The sequence below is a fragment of the Lissotriton vulgaris genome, unplaced genomic scaffold, assembly GCF_964263255.1.
Source record: "Lissotriton vulgaris unplaced genomic scaffold, aLisVul1.2 SCAFFOLD_2103, whole genome shotgun sequence".
NCBI classification, from domain to species: domain Eukaryota; kingdom Metazoa; phylum Chordata; class Amphibia; order Caudata; family Salamandridae; genus Lissotriton; species Lissotriton vulgaris.
This window is the reverse complement of record NW_028246552.1, coordinates 30561-54927: the sequence shown is the minus strand read 5'-3', so window position 1 is coordinate 54927 and position 24367 is coordinate 30561. Positions and strand designations below refer to the sequence as shown.

General features: G+C 47.3%; 1 protein-coding gene across 1 annotated transcript in view; it reads left to right on the top strand.

Moving 5' to 3' along the window:
* The window catches only part of PIK3R4 (phosphoinositide-3-kinase regulatory subunit 4), a 250220-nt gene that overhangs the window by 203850 nt on the left and 22003 nt on the right, over positions 1–24367 (top strand). Inside the window, exon 18 of the mRNA XM_086949456.1 lies at positions 5665–5753. Within this exon, the coding sequence (XP_086805582.1) occupies positions 5665–5753 (89 nt within the window). The remainder of the gene's footprint in view (positions 1–5664; positions 5754–24367) is intronic.

Genomic DNA, 24367 nt, shown 5'->3' with positions numbered 1-24367 from the left:
TTAGAACATAAGGTGCTAGGGGGTCAAGTTCACAAGATCCACCAGCAGTTCTGGTTTACCTGCCCTGGGGTATCCAGTGCAGAGGTGCTGGAGGTGTTGAAGCCTTGCACACTTGTATAGGGGTGCCTAGAAACTGCAGCAGAAGGAGGTTTGGGGACAAGTCTGGGAGCTCCTAACCAGGGACTCGGTTCACGAGGGTCTTGGGAGCGGGGGGGCACATTCAGTTTTTGTGGACCCAGGCTGGTTAGCTTGGGTGCAGAAGGTTTTGATCAGCTGTTCCCTTGTGTCGAAGGTGCTCGCGGCTCTTGGTCAGATCTGCAGAGGGAGAAAAAACAGAACAGCAGGGCTATTCTCTGTGATGGCCTGTCTGGTGCAGGAGTTCCACATAGGTAGATTGGCTTGGACATTTTTTTGTCCACACTGGACACGAAACAAGCCTTGGTTTCTGCAGACGTTGCATGCAGGAAAGTGACTCTTTCAAGTGCTGGCTGATTGGTGAACTGCTGGCAGCCCTCTAATGCTTTTGGAGGATGCACATCTGCAGGACTAGTCGGGTTGTCGCAAATGTATGGGTAGGAGCAGTCAGGAAGGGTTTGGGGTCAAAGTCTACAGGTAGTCCACAGTTCTCGCTTCCTCAGCTCTTCTTTGTCCTTCGTCTTCTTTAGTCAGGCAAATCTACGTTCCTGGTGTCCGGACCACCTAAATATTGAATTTAGGGGCGTAAAGGAGAGAGAAGGGTAGTAATCATTGGGATACTTACCCTTGGTGTCACTACACCCCCTATATGACCTGTTCCTGTGGGTAGTGGGTATAACCTGGTCCCAGAGTTCCTAATTCCACCAAAATCAAGATGGTGATGTTGCTTGTTCCCAAGGAATGAGTTTAATTGGGAGCCTGTAACAGTCAAGTTTTGACTCCCTGCAAGCCTGTTTGGGCCTTAAAGGTGAATTCAACTTAACGCTATCATTGTGTAGCTTCTCCGCAATTCTCTTCTGGATCTTTCAGTTAGAGTGATGGTGAGGTGTCCCTTGTGGTTTTTGGGAGCCTTGTCAAGGTCCCCATTGTTGATGCTGGTGAGGATGTTGTGCATCTGTGCCCTTGGTTACTTGTTCAGGTGGTACTATTTCCTTATTCGATGATTCCAAGTCTAAATAGTTCTCCAGGCCCTCTTGTTTGCCATAGTTTCTTGTTGTATCATGAACAGTTTTTTATCATAATGGCCAGTTAAAGTAAATCAAACTTGACATCTACTTTGCAGAGATGGGACCTAGTGCAGAAAACAACACCTATTTACATTGGTTTTATTGGAGGAGCAGACGGAGATGTGAATATAGTATCGAAAGTTTAAAAGCAAATGGGCGCCTATGTTGTTTCTCCATCAGTATGATTTCCCTGGCATGCTATCAGTAGGAGAGGTCTATCCCTGAACCCTGAACCCTGTCCTCCTGTATGGATCTGATGTGTCCATTGCATTTCAATGGGCTCTGGCAAGTCAGTGCCTGTGAGACGTGGCAAGAGTTCATGAAGAAACCCCATGATAGTTTTTCTCTGCTTTCTCAGGTAGTCCGTGTATACTGATGTTATCCCGTGTGAATCTGACCCCCATATACACTACCTTCTACTTCAAGCACTACACGTTTGTTTCCCAATCTGGGATTGCATCAATACGACCTTCAGAATCTGAGTCTGGATTCTAAAGCAACCACTTGAGAGTTAATAAAGGAAAGGTATGCACAGACAGAATGGAGCTCAGAGGAACGGGTCCGAAACTGTAGTATCAAATTTTACAACATACTTGACAGATGGTTGGGAGCTCTTTCATGATACTGTCTATATGAATTTCAGATATTGGAGTGGCCTCTGACCTTGGGTCAGCTTTATTTTCAAAAGTGCTTTTGAAGTGTCTCGGTCGTCCTGGCCTGCAGCCGGTTAGGCTTCAGGCCAGGACTTCGTTGTGCCCAACAGAAGACCCATACTAAGAGTAGCATACTTTCTTTGATGGGCATATGATCATAGTTCAAACCGTGGGCGAGATGTCATGCATTATCCTTCCGCATACCGATGCTGCTGTGTCTAAAGAATCGCCACACTGTTAAATGGGGCAGAAGGCACTATTGGGGGCTAATTTCGAAACATTGCCCTGAGAAAATGACCCAAGACTATATGAATATAAGAAGAGCCATCCTCTCAGCTAAAGACGCCCACTTCTACATGCGTATCCTCAATTCCAACAAAAGCTCTAAAGAAATATTTATCATAATGAACGAACTGTCCAACCCAGAGAGAATCCTTTCGAAGGTTACGCTATCCCAAGCATTGTGTGGCTCATTAAATGATTACTCCATTGAAAAAATCACCACTATCAAAGCCAGCATTCCCAAGCACCCCCCCAACTCGAACTCTTCTGCCATGCACAGAAACAACTGTACTCTCAGCTGCTTCCCCACCATTAGTACCGAGATATTTCAGGACCTCCTAGTGAAAGTTAAAGCAGGTGCCCCCTCTGACTGCTGCCCACCTCAAATACTCAAAGACTGCTTCGCAGTCTACCCGGGCCATGCACTCGCTCTTCTGAACAAGTCACTCTCCTCCGGCCAAGTCCCTACGGCTTTCAAGAAAGCCATAGTGGTCCCCCTCCTGAAAAAACGCGCGTCTAGCTAACTACTGTTCCATTTCCCTGCTTCCATTTTTGGCGAAGGTACTAGAGGCCTACGTAGCTAAATGCTTATCCAACTTCTTGGAGGAGTCTAAATACCTCGACCCGTTTCAGGCAGAGTTTCGGCCGGCTCATTCCACTGAAACTGTAATTCTAGCTGTCCTGGACACTCTTCGGGACAATGCTGATAAATGCTCCCCCCAGGCACTGGTGTTACTGGAACTCTCCGCCGCCTTTGACACAGTCGACCATACTATTCTGGCTGACAGTGTCAAACTTACTGGCATTCAAGGTGCGGCGGCTCGCTGGTTCACCTCTTTTCTGGAGGACCGGTCTCAGGATGTCCGCCGAGTGCACTTTTTGGCCCCTTCACGTAAAATAACTTGTGGTGTTCCACAGGGCTCTGCTCTCTCTCCCCACCTGTTTAATCTCTACATTGTTCCCTTGATCCAGTCCCTTAAAGACAGGAAGGTGACGGTCTTCAACTATGCGGATGACCTGCAATTAGTCTTCGCGGTTGTCAACTCGCACGCTCTGTCACCGAATTCCAGGCCACCATGCTGCATATTCAACGATGGATGGACCATAACCACCTTAAGTTAAACCCTGGTTCTCACTGGAAACAGCCATACGTTTTGGGGTCCACACTACTGGCCACCAGAGCTAGGACCTCCAACCTCTCCCTCCCCCTCGGCCAAAACACTAGGAGTCATCCTCAACAGTGACCTGTCACTGAAAACCCAGGTTGCCTCCGTCATTTCTAAATGTTTCTTCCAACTGCACAAGATCAGGAAGATACATCGCCTTCTCACACAGTACGCTTTGATCCAAGTCGTAATAGCCACCGTCCTATCGCACTTGTACTATGCTAACTCTGCATACCTGGGCATGCCACTTAACCTGCTCAAACTGTTATAGATGGCCCAAAACCACGCAGCCAGAATGGTTTTTTTCCAACCTAGATGGCGACCAGCAACCCCTGTGCTGAGGAAACTGCCTTGGCTCCCTATTCCTCAATGTTGCGCCTTTAAAACAGGCTGCCTTATCTTCAAATCCCTGCATGTCAATAGTCCCAAATTCATTAACAGCCTGATATTCAGACACTCTCCCTCTCGTAACCTCCCGTTCAAGCGGGTGCGTCAGGGAGGCCACAGATTTGCTACCATCTCCCCAAAACTGTGGAACTCCCTCCCGTTGGAGATCCGGTCCTGCACTGACCTTCTGCAATTCAGGAAGTCCCTTAAAACATGGCTATTTGCACAAGCCTACAATTAATGTCTCCGCAGGTAGCATACAGAGCCTTTTACAGCGACATGAAACGGTGTACGTGCGCTTTATAAGTCATTTTTAACATTAACAAGACTGAGGATGGAGTTCATGTATCAAATTCCTTTGTGCTGATCGTAAAAAATGGAAGAGATCTTAGTGTGTTGGTGCCTAGCTAATAGTTATGAGGCAGGGCCATGTTCTTGCTGTGTAGTTACCACCGAATCTCTCACCAGAGTCTGGGATTTCTGGATGCGGGACTCAACCCCCACACACCAACCCGTATCTGCTCCTGACGCAGACGTAGCCCACCAATTCTGCAGGTCGTCTCCTGCTGTCCATGTTCCTGCTTCTTCCCCCAGGAACTCGCCAGTTCCACGCCTCTTTCACATCAACGGCTTTGCTGAGGAGAGGATGGGCTCTGCGTAGTGTGCCCCAGCCCTATATGCTTTTACTGCCTAGACTGTACCGCAGCGGTCATGTGATTGTGGACGGCTGCAGGTGATTCTAGCCACCATAAGCAGTCCAAAATTGGGCCAGGTTATTCCTTTTAGCACCACAGCTTATGGCGATCAGGGCCCCAGGGTAACTGCACTGCAGAGCTCCATTACAGGATGGAAAACTTGCCTGATACCAAGCTCCGTTCCGATTTGACGATTTTTATTGCACAGAACGTATAGACCCACAGTAATCACTGCTGTTGAGGTTTTCCATTGGTGATGTAAGCAAATTAAAATTTTAATCTTTGTCTGTGTTTTGGTACTATTAAATATATAATATGTAAAATATAATCTAAACGTTTAAATCCAGGCTTCTGCTTGAGCAATTAAATGTGTTACTCTAAAATTAATTCATCCTCCTGAGGACAAAACATTTATTCTTTTGAATAGAATACATTTTTCTATATTGCTGTTCATTGTGGACATGTAATGAGTATAAAGAGGGTATCCTGTGACCACATTCTATTTTTTTTTTTTAGGTTTACTGCTAAATAAAGGCTCCTACATAAAGACTGCTCTATTTTCTCTAGAGGGTTGAGGGCCAATAGTAGAAATGGGGAAAGGAGAATGGAATAAGTGAGAAAACAGAGTCACCGGACTCCAGCGCTCTGACTTGTCGCTGTTATTCAGGGATGTCTCCAGGATGTTGTGGATATTGACCAGGCATGGAGATATATCTTAAATAACTTGCCATCATAGTTTTTGTGTTGCATGTTGTGCTTTGTTTTGATATAAGCTCAGCTAATTGGATTATTTGGTTAGCAAAAAATATGCAACCCAATTTTTAATTTTAAAAAACATTTCAGGAAGTCGTAAAAAGAGAATTTACATTGTTTGAGTTTAAAAATCCTAAATCGTACACACGAGTTACATTTATACCGTAGATAGAAGGGTTTAAGCCTCAAAGCATCTTAGAAACACAACCCCCTCAAAATGAGGAAGGCTGTAAAGCAACTTGAAGACACAAACTAAAAGATAGCAATCTTTTTTTTGGTGATATCATTACTTGGTCCTCGTACAGTCCTGAAAGTACAGTTAAGGCAGATCACACCCATGGTTTAGAACGAGGTCAGTCTTCCAGAAACTGGCATCAGTGAATTATCAAAGTTTTAGAACCATTAACAATTTTGGAGGCAATATTTTGACCGATAAATCAGTAAAATTAGGCATGTTTGAAGAGCAGAAACTGAAAACATATAACAATAAAAAACTTACAATGTTATGTCTGTATTTATCCAACAGCCCTCACCTCACAGTGTCCATGGAATATATTGCAGCCCAGCCGATGGCAACCCCATATTATTGACTGCGGGTTCCGACATGAAAATACGGTAAATGATTTTACAAAGATGGCTTACTTTTCCTACTTTAACTGTCTTACCTTGAGCAAACAGTCAGGGATGGGCTTCGTTGTGTTTGGGCCTGTAACCAATGGAAATATTGTAGACATTTTTCATCTGCAGTTTCTGTGCCTCTCTCAGTTGTGCTCTTACTCCAATCGTAATGTATGGCACTACGGTTGTAGGTTACTTTGTTAGCCTTTTTCAGCCTACTGCTATAGAGCCTACCACAAATTTATCCAGGTAAGTTTAACATATTTACCATATATTGTCTACAACTACATCAACCCTTTCTTTTATAATGAATTTCTATATTGGTTTTTTTATTTTGTATATGTACTTTAACTCGTTTTTGAGTAGATCTGGATTGACAGCACAACTTTATGTTGACTTAATGTAACCACTATTTAAACATACATATATACTGATCTTTGGCTCCTCCCATGAGGAGTATTCATGTTAACTACACACTGTTAGTTCTTGGGTGTTATGTAATATTATGTTATTGCAATGTTCGAGGCATATCGTCTGCAGATCTCACACTAAGCAATAGATCGCCACCTGGTGTTGGGCTCGGATGATTGCATGTTGTCGTCTTGGAAGAAGTCTTTGTAGTCACAAGATAGGTGACTCCTCCTTTGGACGACAGTGCGTATGGGCATCGGCTCCATCCTTAGATTGTTTTTTTCCGCCACTGGGTTCAGATGTAACTTTTCCGCTCCGGTTCAAAATCTACCTTTAATGGTACTTCGACGCGAAAAAACTTTACAAACAACTTCCGATATCATCAAACATCGACTCGACTTCATCAGTTCGATTCCGGTCGTCGACGCGGGCCGTTGGGCCTATGTACGCCGTGAGGCCTACAACTCATGGTACTTCCTTCTCCTTCACCTCCCCTTCCGCCTAACATTTCACCTCAAAGTTCTCCTGAAAACTCTCCTCCTCATTCTTCACCACATACACCTCAGAATGATGATGAGTATAGCATGGGGGGCGGGGGGGTAGACCCAGATGAGCCATTTCCCTACCCTAGTGATGATCCAGACTGGGAGTACCCAAACCCACAGGATGTGCCAGATATTCCTGACCCACATACATATCCATCCAAACCTTCTCCCCCAGAAGACCATATTAGGTTTGGACACTCTCTGAATAGGGCTGCCATCTATCATGGGGTCACCATGCATTCAGATGAGGCAGAGGAAGACTTTTTATTAGATACTTTCGAACAATCACAAAAGTCTGTTCAAATTCTGCCTATGATTAAAGGGGACGCTGTTTGCTCGTTGGACCTGGCTGGAGCTGTTTGCTGCTAAGGGCTGCCTTACACCCACGACTTGCGGAACCCGCTCCGCGGGTCCCGCTGCGGATTTCACCTCACCGTTTACTGTCAGTTCGTGGTCTCCTGCCTGGCTGCTCTGTGGGGGCGTGTGAGGCTTCAGGGCTGCGAGCGTGAGGCTGAGTCACCTGGCCCCGCTCTCCCTGAACGCCCCGCCCCCACCTTCCTACATTCAAAAAGGCACCTGGACTCTCCCCTCGTGGGACGCTGTTTGCTCGTTGGACCTGGCTGGAGCTGTTTGCTGCTAAGGGCTGCCTTACACCCACGACTTGCGGAACCCGCTCCGCGGGTCCCGCTGCGGATTTCACCTCACCGTTTACTGTCAGTTCGTGGTCTCCTGCCTGGCTGCTCTGTGGGGGCGTGTGAGGCTTCAGGGCTGCGAGCGTGAGGCTGAGTCACCTGGCCCCGCTCTCCCTGAACGCCCCGCCCTCACCTTCCTACAATCAAAAAGGCACCTGGACTCTCCCCTCGTGGGACGCTGTTTGCTCGTTGGACCTGGCTGGAGCTGTTTGCTGCTAAGGGCTGCCTTACACCCGCGACTTGCGGAACCCGCTCCGCGGGTCCCGCTGCGGATTTCACCTCACCGTTTACTGTCAGTTCGTGGTCTCCTGCCTGGCTGCTCTGTGGGGGCGTGTGAGGCTTCAGGGCTGCGAGCGTGAGGCTGAGTCACCTGGCCCCGCTCTCCCTGAACGCCCCGCCCCCACCTTCCTACAATCAAAAAGGCACCTGGACTCTCCCCTCGTGGGACGCTGTTTGCTCGTTGGACCTGGCTGGAGCTGTTTGCTGCTAAGGGCTGCCTTACACCCACGACTTGCGGAACCCGCTCCGCGGGTCCCGCTGCGGATTTCACCTCACCGTTTACTGTCAGTTCGTGGTCTCCTGCCTGGCTGCTCTGTGGGGGCGTGTGAGGCTTCAGGGCTGCGAGCGTGAGGCTGAGTCACCTGGCCCGCTCTCCCTGAACGCCCCGGCCCCACCTTCCTACAATCAAAAAGGCACCTGGACTCTCCCCTCGTGGGACGCTGTTTGCTCGTTGGACCTGGCTGGAGCTGTTTGCTGCTAAGGGCTGCCTTACACCCACGACTTGCGGAACCCGCTCCGCGGGTCCCGCTGCGGATTTCACTTCACCGTTTACTGTCAGTTCGTGGTCTCCTGCCTGGCTGCTCTGTGGGGGCGTGTGAGGCTTCAGGGCTGCGAGCGTGAGGCTGAGTCACCTGGCCCCGCTCTCCCTGAACGCCCCGGCCCCACCTTCCTACAATCAAAAAGGCACCTGGACTCTCCCCTCGTGGGACGCTGTTTGCTCGTTGGACCTGGCTGGAGCTGTTTGCTGCTAAGGGCTGCCTTACACCCACGACTTGCGGAACCCGCTCCGCGGGTCCCGCTGCGGATTTCACCTCACCGTTTACTGTCAGTTCGTGGTCTCCTGCCTGGCTGCTCTGTGGGGGCGTGTGAGGCTTCAGGGCTGCGAGCGTGAGGCTGAGTCACCTGGCCCCGCTCTCCCTGAACGCCCCGCCCCCACCTTCCTACAATCAAAAAGGCACCTGGACTCTCCCCTCGTGGGACGCTGTTTGCTCGTTGGACCTGGCTGGAGCTGTTTGCTGCTAAGGGCTGCCTTACACCCACGACTTGCGGAACCCGCTCCGCGGGTCCCGCTGCGGATTTCACCTCACCGTTTACTGTCAGTTCGTGGTCTCCTGCCTGGCTGCTCTGTGGGGGCGTGTGAGGCTTCAGGGCTGCGAGCGTGAGGCTGAGTCACCTGGCCCCGCTCTCCCTGAACGCCCCGCCCCCACCTTCCTACAATCAAAAAGGCACCTGGACTCTCCCCTCGTGGGACGCTGTTTGCTCGTTGGACCTGGCTGGAGCTGTTTGCTGCTAAGGGCTGCCTTACACCCACGACTTGCGGAACCCGCTCCGCGGGTCCCGCTGCGGATTTCACCTCACCGTTTACTGTCAGTTCGTGGTCTCCTGCCTGGCTGCTCTGTGGGGGCGTGTGAGGCTTCAGGGTTGCGAGCGTGAGGCTGAGTCACCTGGCCCCGCTCTCCCTGAACGCCCCGCCCCCACCTTCCTACAATCAAAAAGGCACCTGGACTCTCCCCTCGTGGGACGCTGTTTGCTCGTTGGACCTGGCTGGAGCTGTTTGCTGCTAAGGGCTGCCTTACACCCACGACTTGCGGAACCCGCTCCGCGGGTCCCGCTGCGGATTTCACCTCACCGTTTACTGTCAGTTCGTGGTCTCCTGCCTGGCTGCTCTGTGGGGGCGTGTGAGGCTTCAGGGCTGCGAGCGTGAGGCTGAGTCACCTGGCCCCGCTCTCCCTGAACGCCCCGCCCCCACCTTCCTACAATCAAAAAGGCACCTGGACTCTCCCCTCGTGGGACGCTGTTTGCTCGTTGGACCTGGCTGGAGCCGTTTGCTGCTAAGGGCTGCCTTACACCCACGACTTGCGGAACCCGCTCCGCGGGTCCCGCTGCGGATTTCACCTCACCGTTTACTGTAAGTTCGTGGTCTCCTGCCTGGCTGCTCTGTGGGGGCGTGTGAGGCTTCAGGGCTGCGAGCGTGAGGCTGAGTCACCTGGCCCCGCTCTCCCTGAACGCCCCGCCCCCACCTTCCTACAACACGCCCCATTGTTCTTGGCCCATAAAAATCAGAGAGAGACGCTGCGCGGGAGCGCGCGGGAGCGCCCGGGGCTAAGACCGGGCAAAGAGCGGGCCGTTTGAGGCCGTTCGAGGACAGAGAGGACTGGACTGGCCCACCCCTCTTGGCTCAATATTTTTTTTGGTAGCTAAAATATCAATTGAGGGGAAACAGACCCATCTTCGTCATAGTGCTACAGTGCTATGGATCCAAGGGTAACCCGTAGCAAGTCCTCCAAACGTGGGTCACTAATCAGTGGCCCCATGGATGACTTTATAACTCGCACTAACATAGCCATAGACGAAGAAATATCTAAGCTTCAAACCCGGGTCTCGCTAGAACTAGATGCCGCAAGAAGAGTGTCCCAAGTAATTGCACTTTCCAAGAAATCCTCCCTAGGCCACATAGCCACCTCTGTTACCCCTGAGCGTCCAGCCCGCCCACAGTGCATAGTCGCTCAGGTAGATGTTCACCGTTCACCGACCCCGGCTATTCCCCAACCTGCCTCAGGAAGCAAGGATGGGGAGACTCCATCGACACCTCTTAGTGTGCACATCCCTGTTCCCATTGTATCTCTCCCGAACCTGTCTCACAATATCTCCAGTGGCAAACAACCAAAGAGGAAACGCAATTCTCGCTCAGCTTATTTTCGTAAGAAAGCGAAAATTGCTGTTCCAAAAGATCTGCCCATGAATATCATCACAGCAGCTAATGCTGGAGCTGAGTTCTCCTCTAATACTCAGTTATGTAGTGAGGGACAGGGAAAGAATTCATCTATTCCCCCCCTTAATACCACAGCAGGCGAGAACATTGATGTAGACGGGCTAACCAATAACAATAAAGAATTTATAGAGGTGGTTTGGGACACACTTAAAAAACTTCTGTCACCTCTGGACCTAAGACTATCAAGGATAGAAAATAAATGGAGAAGAGCATTATCGCGCTGGCCACTCTTGGGTTAAAAAGTCTGGAAAACCAGGGCATTATTGCAGCTGACCCAATGCCACAACTTACCGCACCCCAAATCAATCTAGCTCCCTCTTCAGTACCACCTACAATAAAACCTGTTCCCAAACCTAGGACAGTCACGGTGGAGCAAGCTCGCGTTAAACCAAAGGCTTCTCCACGAGGCTCCACACGTGACTTGCAACATCCTAAACATGAAACACCAATTAGACCGGTTCCTAGTGAAACCCAGGTCGCTCCAGTTAAAGATAACTTTAGAGGTGGCTATATTGACCTTCCTCCAGAGGCAAACGACTATGTTGTTGTCTTGACGGGTGTTCCAACGTTAGGTAATGGCCAATATGAAAATCACTGGTCACTTAAAAATAAAATAATGCACTGGTTAAATGTCAACAGACCAATCCCCAATGGCAGAAGAAGTAGGGTATTGATGGTTCGCAGAACTCCCTGGGTAGGGCCAACGCTGAAATCCTGTCCGGGGGACTGCATAGTAGTGACCTTCGAAGATCCACACACGGCGCATCACATCTGTAGTTGGCCCAGTAATGATGACTCTTTAGTCAAACCCAAGCTATTATCCTTTTTCTATCCTCCCCGACCTAGTTGTAACCAGGGGGACAATTGGACATTGGTCCAGCACCACCAACGGCCGAATAGGTCCCGGGGCCACATGGAGACCCTGCTGCATTGGAATGGCCTCTCTACCTATAATAGATTTGGTGGTTTAGAGGAGGTGGACTGACTCCCTGTGCAAGCAGCCAAGCAACCCCATAGGGTACTCTTAACTTCGCAAAGGCATCATTCTACTGGTTGTCCTGCCCCTGAATTTGTAACAAGCCGAGTAGGACGATCCAGCAACGCAAGGGTTGATGGGGTGATAATGTCATTGGACATAATAGCAAATTGTAACAGGGAAGATCGGCTTAACCCGCTCTGTGCGAACCCCCCTGCACCTACTCCTCTTGAACAGTCGGATCCTACCTGCCTTGCCTCCTATGTGACCTCCAATCTCAAGCAAATCGAGCCATTTATGAGGTCTTCAAAACCTGTGGGTGCGACTGTTTCTCTTATGTCCATGCCTACTGACCCCACTAAGGTCTTCCCACCAGCTGACTCTGTTTTAAAAATCCTATCCTGGAATGTGGCTGGTCTTGGTCGTAACTTTGACATCCCCGAATGGAACGACTTCCTGGAACCCTTTCACATCTGCCTCTTTCAGGAAACCTGGTGTTTGGAGCCAAGACACCGAGTGGGATTCTCCACCTTTTTTGTCCCTGCAGTCCAGGAACAAGGATCCAAAGGTCGCCCGTCAGGCGGTCTTATTATATGGATTAGTATTGCTCTGGGCTTCAGGGTTAAAGAAAGAAACACCCAATCTTCGGATCTCCAGTGGCTAACGATAACACACAAAGGGGGAAGAAATATGGAAGTCTTTAACATCTACCTGAGGGGCGCCAAAGGCGGTGCATCCCATCTACCATCCACAGGTTTAAACCGCAATCTGGCTGCCTGCGATGCAGATTCCCATATAATGCTTGCAGGGGATTTCAACTGCTGTTTCGAGCCCTTGGCCAGCGAAGATATTTTGGACACTTTTGAGGAGGACACCAGGAGAGGTATTCCTATTTTGAATCTTGACCCGATTCCTAAATGGTCGCAAAACGCAATAGAGATCAATGCCCTGTGCATGGAGCATAATTTGCGACCGACAAATGGCCGATCCAAATCTGACCATATGGGTGCTCACACTTATAACAGACAAGACCACACGTCTAGGATTGATTACATCATGCTTAATTACAACCTCTGGCAACACCACCTAGATATGGAGGTTATAGTGTCGGGTGATAGCGACCACAATCCCTTATCGCTATCTATTTCATCTCCTTGGCAGGCTGGAAGGCAAGGCCTAACCGGTCATAAGTGGAAATCCTCCCATGAATTAGTCCCCTCAAACTGTAGCAGGCGCTTAAAGTGGGCAAAAGTCTTAGCCGATGATACAAGGATGGCCCAAGCCGGGACAATTTTGGAAGAGGTGGAGCCCCGGATGATCACTTTAAGCCAAACCGACAACAAGATCCTACCTCTATTCACTGAGACTGTTCTGGCGCTGAGTGACTTATTTATTGTTCCCCAAACCACTCGAAGGGGTCTTTCGAAATCTTTGCCTAAACAGTCAGACAAGTGGTATACTCCAAAATGTTGTGAGGCTAAGAAGGAACTTGTTGTGACATTAAAGTCCAAAGATGCAGTTGCTATCAGGGCTGCTAGAAAATTTTACAAAAAAATCATAATAGAAGCTAAACAGATTTATGATTCTAACTTTTGGGGAGATCTAGTAGAGGCCAGTATTAGGAAGGATGCCAAGAGGTTTTGGGACCTATTAAGATCCAGGGAAAAGCCCATTGACCAGCAGCTAACTTGTAACATTACAGGGGGTGCTTGGTTCGACCACTTTTCGCAACTGTACTCTGCTCCCTCAGGCCCAGCCCAGGTAGCTTGCCCACCCATGGGTTTTACAACTAACCTCCCGTGCTATGACGGCCTATTTACCAACTTAGAAGTAGAAAGAGCAATCCAATGCATTGTCTCGAATAAAGCAGCGGGTCCTGACGGAATCCCAGGAGACCTAATTAAGAATTACCCATCTCCTTGGAGTAGATTAATTGCCTCGCTGTTGAATGAAGTGATGTTGGGTGGAGTCTTTCCTGACTCATGGAGGGGCGCTGAGGTCGTACCTATTTTTAAAAAAGGTTCTAGGGACGACCCAGCGAACTACCGTCCAATTAGTTTATTAGACTCTTCTCAAAAGGTAGCAGGGAAGGTAGTATTGGGCAGGATCATCGAGTGGGCAGACGAAAATCACATCCTGTCAGATCTACAAGCGGGCTTCAGAACAGGAACAGGCACAATCGAGCAGACGTTCCGCCTTCTAATGATCTATTGGAAAGTGGTGGTGCTGGGAGGGGGCAGTCTGTATTTAGTCTTCATTGACCTGCGGACTGCCTTCGACCTGGTACCACGCGCGCTTCTATGGAACGTCCTCGATGGGTTAGGCCTCCCCCCCTATTTGCTGTCGCTGCTTGTAAAATTTCACGATAGGAACTTTGCCCAAATCAGATGGGGTGCACAGGGAGAGAAAACATCTCGTATCCCCGTGGACAGAGGCGTCCGCCAGGGGTGTGTGCTTGCCCCCACTCTGTTTTCTCTTTATATTAACGGAGTGGTGGAGCATCTTCTACAACAACCATCAGATGCACCCACCCTGGCTGGAAGGAAGATCCCAACGCTTCTGTTCACGGATGATACTCTCCTAATTTCAAAATCACCGATGGGCATCCAATCGCTGCTTTCCAGCTTTCAAACCTTCTGTAATGAAAGGGGTTTGGCCATAAATATAGGCAAAACAAAGTTTTTAGTCCTTAACCCGCCAAAAAAATCTGTTTATCCCCCGGTCCTAGATTCTGTCCCACTTGATCGCGTGAAAGAATTCGATTACCTGGGTATACGCATCAGTGATACTATGAGCTGGAAGGCACACCACCAAAAAGTCTTCCTTACCCACAAAAGGGTGGCAGGTGCGCTGCTCAAGGAGCAGCGAGCATCATCACTAAAACCTATTGGGGCTCCTCTAGACATCTATAGGGCAAGGGTTGTAAGCGCGGCACTTTATGGTGCTGAGCTGTGGGGCACTCAAAGAGTTGACACTCTGGCCCACCTTGAGAACAACTTCCATAAAGACCTAATGGGTTGCCCCACAGCACGCCAACAATCCCATTGCTGATAGATGCAGGTACCCGGGCAATCTGCGACCAAGCAAAACTACGCCCACTCCTGTTATGGTCCAGAATCTGGAATGTGCAGGAATTAAGTAGTTACGCAGATGCCTTGAACGACATTTTGTCATTACCGGGTTCCCATAAGATCATCTGGCTTAGGGAGGTTAAAAAGCTGCTCTACAAATTAGGCCTAGGAGAGGCTTGGTCCAATAAATCTGCACCCACTAAACAACAGCTAAAGAAGGTTTACTGGGCATGGGTAGACAGTGAGAGGGCCCGAAGCACAAACCATTGTAAATCTGTAGTCCTGTTTGTCAGCCAAGGAGTTACCGTTAAGGGAACCTTACCTAGACACCATTCAGAACTCAAGGGACAGAGCACTATACATCAAGTTCAGGTTGGGGGTGCTTCCATTATGTGAGTTCACGTCCACTTGGAAACCGCCTGCCCAAACTGTACCCTACTGCCCCTTTTGTGACCTAAGGGTAGAGTCTGTGTCCCACATGTTGTTCGAATGTAGTGTCTATGTAGCCCCGAGACGTAGGTGGTTGAAGCCCCTTTGCAGAAGTCTGGGAACTCGCTCTCATTTGGAGGCCGTGCGTATTTTACGTACAGATGCTAGACCCTTCTTTTCCACTTGCATGGCAACATTTTTGGGTTGGGCTTGGCGTCTAAGAATTGCAAGAAAACTGTTAATCCAGTGAACGAGCCCACCCACCCAATATGCTGCTCTGGATATGAAATGTTTTATGCTGATGACTGTTGTTAAAAATGTTTTTTAAAGATATGTAAATGCTTTTATGATATGTTTTTATCGAATAAAGCTATTACTACTACTAAAGGGGTTATAAAAACATGCTCCAGAAGTACTTAAAGATCGTGTACGTGCTAGGATTCTAAACCCAAGAATAAAAAAAAAGTACAGGCCTGCTCCTGGGGATCCTGCCTACATTAAAGGACAGCTACCATTAGATTCCCTAGTTGTGTCAAATGCTAGAAAAAGAGCAAACTCACAAACATCAGGCGAAGCACCACCCCCTGATAAAGAATCTAAGGTGATTGATGCTTCAGGCAAAAGGATAGCTGCCCAGGCTAGCAATACATGGCATATAGCTAACACACAAGCCCTCCTTGCAAGAGACGACAGGGCTCACTATGATCAGTTAGAAGCACTCTTACAATATCTACCTGATCAATATAAAGCACAGGCAAACGACCTTATACAAGAAGGCAAGATAATTTCGAATGCCTCAATCAAATGTGCACTTGATGTAGCAGACACTGCATCTAAAGCTATAAACACTTAGACGTCATGCGTGGCTACGTTTTCCAGGATTTAAGCAGGAAGTGCAAACTACTTTCTTAAATCAGCCATTCAACCAACATCAATTGTTTGGACCAGAGGTAGACACAGCGCTTGAAAAAATGAAAAAGGACACTGACACAGCCAAATCTATATGAGTTTTGCAATCCACCCAATCTAGAGGCTCCTTTCGTTGCTCCTTTTATAGAGGAGGTTCCAAACAAGCTGGAGCAGACAATTCACCTTCCTTTAAATCTAATACATAAACATCCTCCAATAAAGGATATTTTAGAGGATGCTATAGAGGCAACAACAATAAGGGAAGAGGCCGAAGAAATAACAATAGTCGAACCTCTCCCACCACAAAACAGTGACTTTCCTCTGCTCCCCCAACAGCATTCCACTCCAGTAGGGGGCAGACTAACCCAGTTCCTACTTGTCTGGAATTCCATCACAACAGACAAGTGGGTAAGACAGATTATCCAGTATGGCTACTACCTCGAACTTACAGCTACCCCTCCACATATACCACCCAAGCAGCGTCCAATGTCTGCAGAACATCTTACGCTGCTCAAACAAGAAGTTCTATCACTTCTTCAGAAAAATGCAATAGAAATGGTTCCTTTACAATAGCAAGGAACAGAGGGTTACTCGCTGTATTTCCTAATACCCAAAAAGGACGGGACACTAAGACCAATTATCGACCTCAGGCCCCTCAATCGCTATATACACTCAGATTATTTTCATATGATCGCTTTACAACAAGTGCTCCCATTGCTGCAACAAGGCGACTTCCTTACAACACTAGATCTAAAGGACGCCTACTTCCACATTCCTATGCATCCTTCTCAGAGGAAGTATCTGAGGTTTGTACTGGAAGGACAACACTATCAGTTCAAAGTCCTTCCATTTGGGGTCACAACTGCACCAAGAGTGTTTACAAAGTGCCTAGCAGTAGTAGCAGCACATCTCAGAAGATAACACATCCATGTCTTCCCATATCTAGGCGATTGGCTCATAAAAGCCAAGTCATTCAATCAATGTGTCCCAACACACATCTCAAACAATTCAAACATTGCGCAACTTAGGGTTCACAATCAACTACACCAAGTCGCATCTTCAGACCTCTCATCTACATCAATACCTAGGGGCTACAATAAACATGTCTACAGCTCTAGCGTATCCCAGTCCAGCAAAGATACAGAGAATTCAAGCCTTAGTCACAAAGTTTCAACGTCAACACTCTCTCCCAACCAGAGTGTTCATGAGACTAATAGGCATGATGGCATCTTACATTTTTATTGTACCATATGCAAGACTGCAAATGCGTCCGTTACAAGAATGTTGAGCACAACAGTGGAACCAGGCTCAAGGACTATTTACAGACCTGGAGTTGGTGGACAGCCGCACACATCGCTCTCTGCAGTGGTGGAACACCAAAAACTTGGCAAAAGGGCGGCTGTTCCTCAAACCTGTTCCACAAATAGTACTTACAGCAGACGCATCTCTCACAGGATGGGGAGCCCATCTCCTACATCATACAACTCAAGGGAAATGGACCACTCAACAAAAAGTGCTCCATATCAACCACCTGGAGCTGCTAGCAATAATCTTAGCGCTCAAGACTTTCCAAGTACAAGGACAGAACAAAGCTGTCTTAATCCGGACGGACAACCTGACGTCCGTGTACTATATACAACAAGCATTTACAATGCAACGGTCTCGTCTTTGCAAAAGTTAGAGCTATTGATATTGTAAATGACAAACTTTTTATTTATGTGTTGGTTTTGAAAACAGATAAATAAATGGCATTGTCATTTACAATGCCAAAAGCTTAATCACTCGCAAATACGAGACCTATTGCATTTGCAATGCAATCACTCGCATATTTACGAGAGTTTGAGCTATTGACATTGCAAATGGCACTGCCTTTCATTTATGTGTTGCTTTAAAAAAAAAAAAAGCATTGTCATTTACAATGCCAATAGGTTAAACTCTCACAAATGCAAGACCTAGTGTAAACATGGGAAGGCCAGAACAAACAGCTCAAGGCCTGGGCCAGGGGTCAGCAGGTGACACTCTCTCCAGTGCCCCCAAGCTGTGCACTCGTTTCTGCCAGACAAGGGTGGCTGGGGAAAGGAGAGGGTGGGGTCGGGGGGCTGTTTTTCAATGTTCTCTTTCTATTCTTGTTTTCTGTTGGTAGATGCCCACATAACTGCTTTAGAGCATTGGTTTCAAGCCCGCCAAGTAACAGAAGGGATGTATTTAACTGAACATTATTTTTTTTAATGCTTCTACCCATAAAACAACGATTTATAAAAGGAAAGCCAACGAATGATAATCTAGACTCTGTGTTCGTTGTCGCAAACAAGCATTGGCAGTCTCAAGCTACCTTATTTTGCAAGCATATGACACAAAAAAAATATTAAAATAAACCCACACACAAAACGTTGGTACCTAAACCTTCACAGAACACGCGTTTATGAAAAGGTTTAAAACTTTCATTTTTAAGCAAAGCTTTCATCTGATTTGTAAATGAGACAAGGATAGATACATTGCCAGGCACTCCATTGCAAACAGCTACAATGTTACTGCACTTCCACACTCTTCATAACAGCAGCTTAACAAGCACTGCCAAAGTCAATATGTCTGGCTTTTGAGAAGCCATCTTTCAGGAAACTTATGGAAACACATTATTAAAAAGAAGGATTTCATGCATCTTTTGCAAAATAAAGATTACCTGCTGCAAAAAGGAAGGTAAAAAAAAACCTAATGAACGTGCGCAAGAGGAAATGGCAGTCATTCAGAGAGAAGAAAACCATCAGCTGGAGCGGCCCGACCAACCGTCCGCTGCGGTGAGACATGGTGGACGGAAGCAGAATATGAAGATCACGTGACAACACGAATGGGTGGAGAGGGCAGAACGAAAGCTCCTTTATACACACAGCAATATTTACCAGGATGTCTCTCAATAATTATTTTAACTACGAGCGTGGCAAGCACCTAAAGCGGAGTCTTGGCCAGACCTAAAGGGAGCGCAAGAAGTACCTAGAAACGCTGCGTATGCACAAAGGATAAAGAATGACACTTTTGTGTCCCAGAAGAGGCGGACGTTGTCCCTACATTTGGGCAGGCTTGGGGCGCCAAGATGGGACATGGTCTGAAAGAAGCACTGCATTACGAGTGGGGCTGCGGTCCTTCGTTTTGTAAATCGTGCATGCTTCTGTGACTGTCTCCAAGTCAGAGACTGACAATGCTATGTGAATGTGGTAGCTGTGATAACTCACTGTCAAAGAGAACAGAACCGCAGAGGAAGCTTAACTAGGAAGGTCGTCATACTGCACACAGAGGTTGAAAGCAAATGTGGACTTGTAAGTGTAGTTCCCTGAAGAAAGCTTTCCCAAAGTGTATTTGAGCACTCCAAGGAGAGGATTAATCCATTATGATTGATTACACACTGCAACCTTAACCATTGAAAGTACCAATTTGATAACGTGTATTTCTGCTTCGGACGTTAAACCGGTTGTATATTAAAGAAGCCTGCACTTTTACTGCGGTCTGGGAGGTACTGTTGGTGGGGGGCTTACAGTGCTGTTGCACATGCGATATAAGCATGCAATGCTGTTGTATTTTTGCCCCTACCCCTTCAGTGCCGTCGAACGGAGCTTGCCCTATAGCTGCCGCTACCCTTTGTACTGACTCCTGTGCAGTCCCAGTTTGGGTAGTGGGCGCTGTATTATGTGCACGGGCGACGCTAACACCTCTGTACCCAGTCGCGCCACATTAGACTCCTATGGCTCCACACATGTGCCGAGGCAGGTCATCCCCCTTCCATCTCTCGCCACCCAGCACTATATTTTGACTGCGGAGAAAGCAAAGATGCTGCCCAGATGCCCACAGGTCCCCGCCTGCCTGCCCCCACACTTCCGCAGGCTCGAGACGTGTCACTTGGCTAGCAAGAGGATTTCTGGGGCTGTCCCGGTGATGCGGTCGCCAGTAGCCTCCACGTGTTCTGGTCCAAAGCAGATGCGGCGAGAGTGAAAGTTTCTAAAGGGAGGTCTCACGTGCATGCTGGCATATGCCAGCTGCACAACAGGAAACAACAAGCTTCGACGCTTATCAGCGCCGCGCGCCTCTCTGCAGACTCCCCTGCATTCCAGAGAGGCGCGCGACGCGATCCGCTCTGCATGCAATGCTGTAGAGACAAGACCTGGCCGCGCGCACAACGTTATACTATGGGGAAAGGCTGCGCGCGGCCAGGTGTTGTCTCACTTCGGCGTTCTCAGACTGCTGAGACGCCGACTATAGTTCTCTGGCCAGAACGTGCTTTCAGCGCGTTACTAGCCGAGACCTAAAAACAGGGGGGGACACACTCTCTACAACTGTCCCAGCTTGCTCAGAACATTTGGAGGTGGGCCATTCCACAAAACATACATCTACTAGCAGAACACCTTCTAGGAGTTCACAATTAGAGGGCAGATCTGTTAAGTCGACAGACACAACAGATTCACAAATGGGAACTACATCCGCAAGTTCTTCTACCTTTCTTTCACAAGTGGGGTCATCCAAACATAGATCTGTTTGCCACACACAAAAACACAAAATGCCCAACCTTCGCCGCCAGGTTCCCACACCCGCTGTCCAAGGGCAATGCGATATGGATGAACTGGTCAGGTAGATTTGCGTACGCTTTTACGCCCATACCACTAATACCACTAATATTGCGCAAGCTACGACAACAGTCGCTCAAACTGATTTTAGTAGCTCCCACATGGGCACACCAACCGTGGTTCACAACACTGCTAGAACTATCCCTAGTTCCTCACCAAAGACTACGTCTGACACCATCCATGCTAACGCAGAACCATTGAAACATCAGATATCCAGATCCAAGCCAACTGAATCTGGCGATCTGGCTCCTGAAGTCTTAGAGTTTGGTTACCTTAACCTACCACCAGACTGTATGAATATCATTAAAGAAGCCAGGAGACCTACTACTAGAGCTTGCTATGCTGCTAAATGGAAAAAATGTGCCATTTACTGCAACAATAACCAAATTGATCCCCTAGATGCTTCCATCCAAAACATCATTTGCTATCTTCTACATTTACAAAGAAGTAACTTGGCATATTCATCTATACGCCTACATCTTGCAGCAATTGCAGCATACATACAAAATAGACAACATATGTCATTATTTAGAGTGCCTGCTAGTAAAGCATTTATGGAAAGATTAAAAAGAATCATTCTTCCCAGGTTACCACCCTCTCCAGTGTGGAACCTAAATATTGTTCTTACCAGGCTCATGGGACCTCTTTTGAACCTTTACACAAATGTGAACTGCAATTCCTCACATGGAAAACAGCTTTTCTTGTGGCTATTACCTCTCTTAGGAGAATGAGTGAGATTCAAGCTTTCACTATACAACAACCATTTTTATAATTACACCGTAATAAAGTGGTTCTGAGAACATATCCTAAATTCCTTCCAAAAGTAATTTAAACCAATCTGTAGAGTTGCCGGTGTTTTTCCAAAACCCAGACTCTGTGGCAGAAAGAGCTCTACACACCCAAGACGTTAAAAGAGCCCTTCTCTATTAGAACCAAATCATTTGTAGCTTTCTCTCCACCACATAAAGGCAACCCCATCTCTAAAGCTGGAGTTGCAAGGTGGCTATCAAAAAGCAAAGCGTACATTAACAATTCCTCCTAGAGCGCACTCCACATGCAACCTAGAAGCCTCTATGGCTTTCTTAGGGAACATTACCCATGAAGACATATGCAAGGCAGCGACATGGTCTACAACACATACTTTCACTAAACACTACTGTGTTGATGTGCAAGCCAAGCAGCAAGCTGCCATAGGCCAAACTGTCCTCAAAACTCTGTTTCAAACTACTGCAACAGATACAGGCGACCACCGCTAAGGGAGACACCGCTATTTAATCTATGCTTAGTGTGAGATCTGCAGCTCATATGCCTCGAATGGAAAATGCTACTTACCAGTATGCATCTGTTCTTGGCATCTAGAGCTGCAGAGTCTCACACGCCCACCCGCCTCCCCGGGACCTGTATCTGTTCCAGTTCCGTCTTAATTAGATATACACGCTTGGACATCTCTTTTTTCTTTCTACTAACTCCATCATTTCACATCATGGCGAAAAACAATCTAAGGATGGAGCCGATGCCCATGCGCACTATCGTCCAAAGGAGGAGTCACCTATCTTGTGACTACAAAGACTTCTTCCAAGATGACAACAACATACAATCATCCGAGCCCAACACCAGGTGGTGATCTAATGCTTAGTGTGAGACTCTACTTGCCAAAAACAGATGCATACTGGTAAGTAGCATTTTCCTTATACAGCGCACATATGCCCTAGGGTGTCTTGGTGCTATCTGAACCGGATCACAAACTGTAACGCCCTAATTATTAAAAAGCCATAATAATTATTGTATCATTTAGCCGCGTATGACTTGCCTGCATTGCAGTTTATGACAAAATATCTCAAGAGTGCACTGCATCACCACACATTAAATTCTTCATCTCACATTGTAAACTCAAAGCAATTCTTTTATGTTTTGTTTCTTCACTGTAGGTCTCTTTTATGTTTTAGTTAGAACTCTCATGGCCACCCTATTGTGCTATCCCTTTCTAGATCAGGACAGCCTAACCATTAAGTGGCTTCCCTGATCTCCCAAGACTGGGACTCCACTTCTTGTATGAAAGGTAGAATGCTGTGTGTAATACTGTGATTATTACTAGTATGACATTATTATCTGTTGCAAAATATGAAAGGGCTATGTACAATTCCTAAATAGCGAGTCGCAATCAATTTGCGGTCGCAAAACACTCGCTAATAACCACTCTCTTCAAGAGGGTGATAATGCTGTTGCAATTTGGAAGGGGTCCCCAGGAGATGACTTCCACTTTGTGACTGCCTCTAAAAATATTTTTTAAGGGCAGGCAGTGGTCCCAAGGACCACTACCTGCCCTTAAAAAATGAAACGAAAACTTTTCATTTTTTTTTTTTTTTTAATGCATCTCGTTTTCCTTTAAGAAAAACGGGCTGCTTTAAAAAAAAAACAGCTTTATTTAAAAGCAGTCCCAGACATGGTGGTCTGCTGAGCCCAGCTGGCCACCATACCTGGGAGGGCCTGTCATTCCCAATGGGCTCGCAAATCGCGAGAGGCTCATTAATATTAGTGAGCCTCGCAATTTGTGACCCCATTGGGAATCGCAAACAGTGTTAAACACACTGTTGTACATGGCATATTGCACCTTGCAAATTGCGACTCGCAAATGAGTCTCAATTTTGCGAAGCACAATTTGGTGGTCGTGCATCTGGCCCCTGAACTGGTATGGGTTTGTGCTGAAGCATCAACTTTTTGACCTTGGGAACTATTCCAACCACTAGGAAGCAATTTGAGCTGGGGCTGGGATCCTCAACCTGAGAGCATTAGGCACCGACAACATAGAAAATCTACTTCAGTAACAGGTGCCATATATACTGATTACAATAAACATATGTATATTTATATAACCTAGTTTTTTTTTTGTTGTCAAAGGCAAAAAACAATAAGATAACACAAGTCCTATGTTCATACTTTCAGGCGTGGTTACGTTTTTGGTTACCAAATTCCTACTGCAGGAAGGCTGGAAGAAGTAGCTTGTCAAGGCTTCAAATCTTTAAAGTGAGGTCCCACTGAAGCCCTTTTCTTCTCAGTAAAAAGCTTTCAGCAGAATCAGCCTGGAAATCTTGCCTCCTGAGACTGTGGCCTTCCTGGGCAGCCTCAGTATTTTGTCTCCATCCTCTGGAGGTGTAAGAATTATTAACTGCCAGATTTCCTCAACTCTATAGAAAATTCCTCTTGTCCTGTAGGTGCTAAAGGCAGGCTGTCAGTCACCAGGTCTCATCCAGCCAGGGTTCGTGCAGGGCTCATCCTGTCTTCAATAGTCAGCTAGCCCTTCTTGGAATCAGAAGCCCTCTTTGTGTCCTTGCAATAATAGGTGAGCCAATTAATCCTTGAAGACCTGTTCCAGTCCCTGGTTTCCAGCAGAAGTCAGGAATACTTGGCCCACTTTTCTTCTTCCTTTTATATGGGTGTTTCTGCTTGCCCTGCGGGGTTCCGCAGGGATCCTCTCCCAGCCCCACTCTATTTAATATATATGTCACTGATCTGGTTCCTCTGGTCGAATCCTTTGAGTTCTCTCTTAAATCCTATGCGGATGATACGCAAATTGTGTTATCAGCCTCCAACGATGCCAAACACAAGTGTCTTCGCATCCACGATTGCATGAAATCTATCTATGGCTGGATGAACAAACACTGCCTTAAGCTTAATGCTGGAAAAACCGAGGTGATTTTACTCAGCAATAATCCCAACTTCTGGACTGCTCCTTGCTGGCCAGCTGTCATGGGCCCCCTTCCTGCTCCCACCAGGAAAACCAAGAGTTTAGGTGTCTTGATTGACAATCGTTTACTCCTAGGCAATTAAATCAATGCGTTGGTCTCCTCTTCTAATAATACCTTGAGAACTCTTAAAAAAAATATTAATCCTTCTGCCTATCTCAGTCAGGAAATCA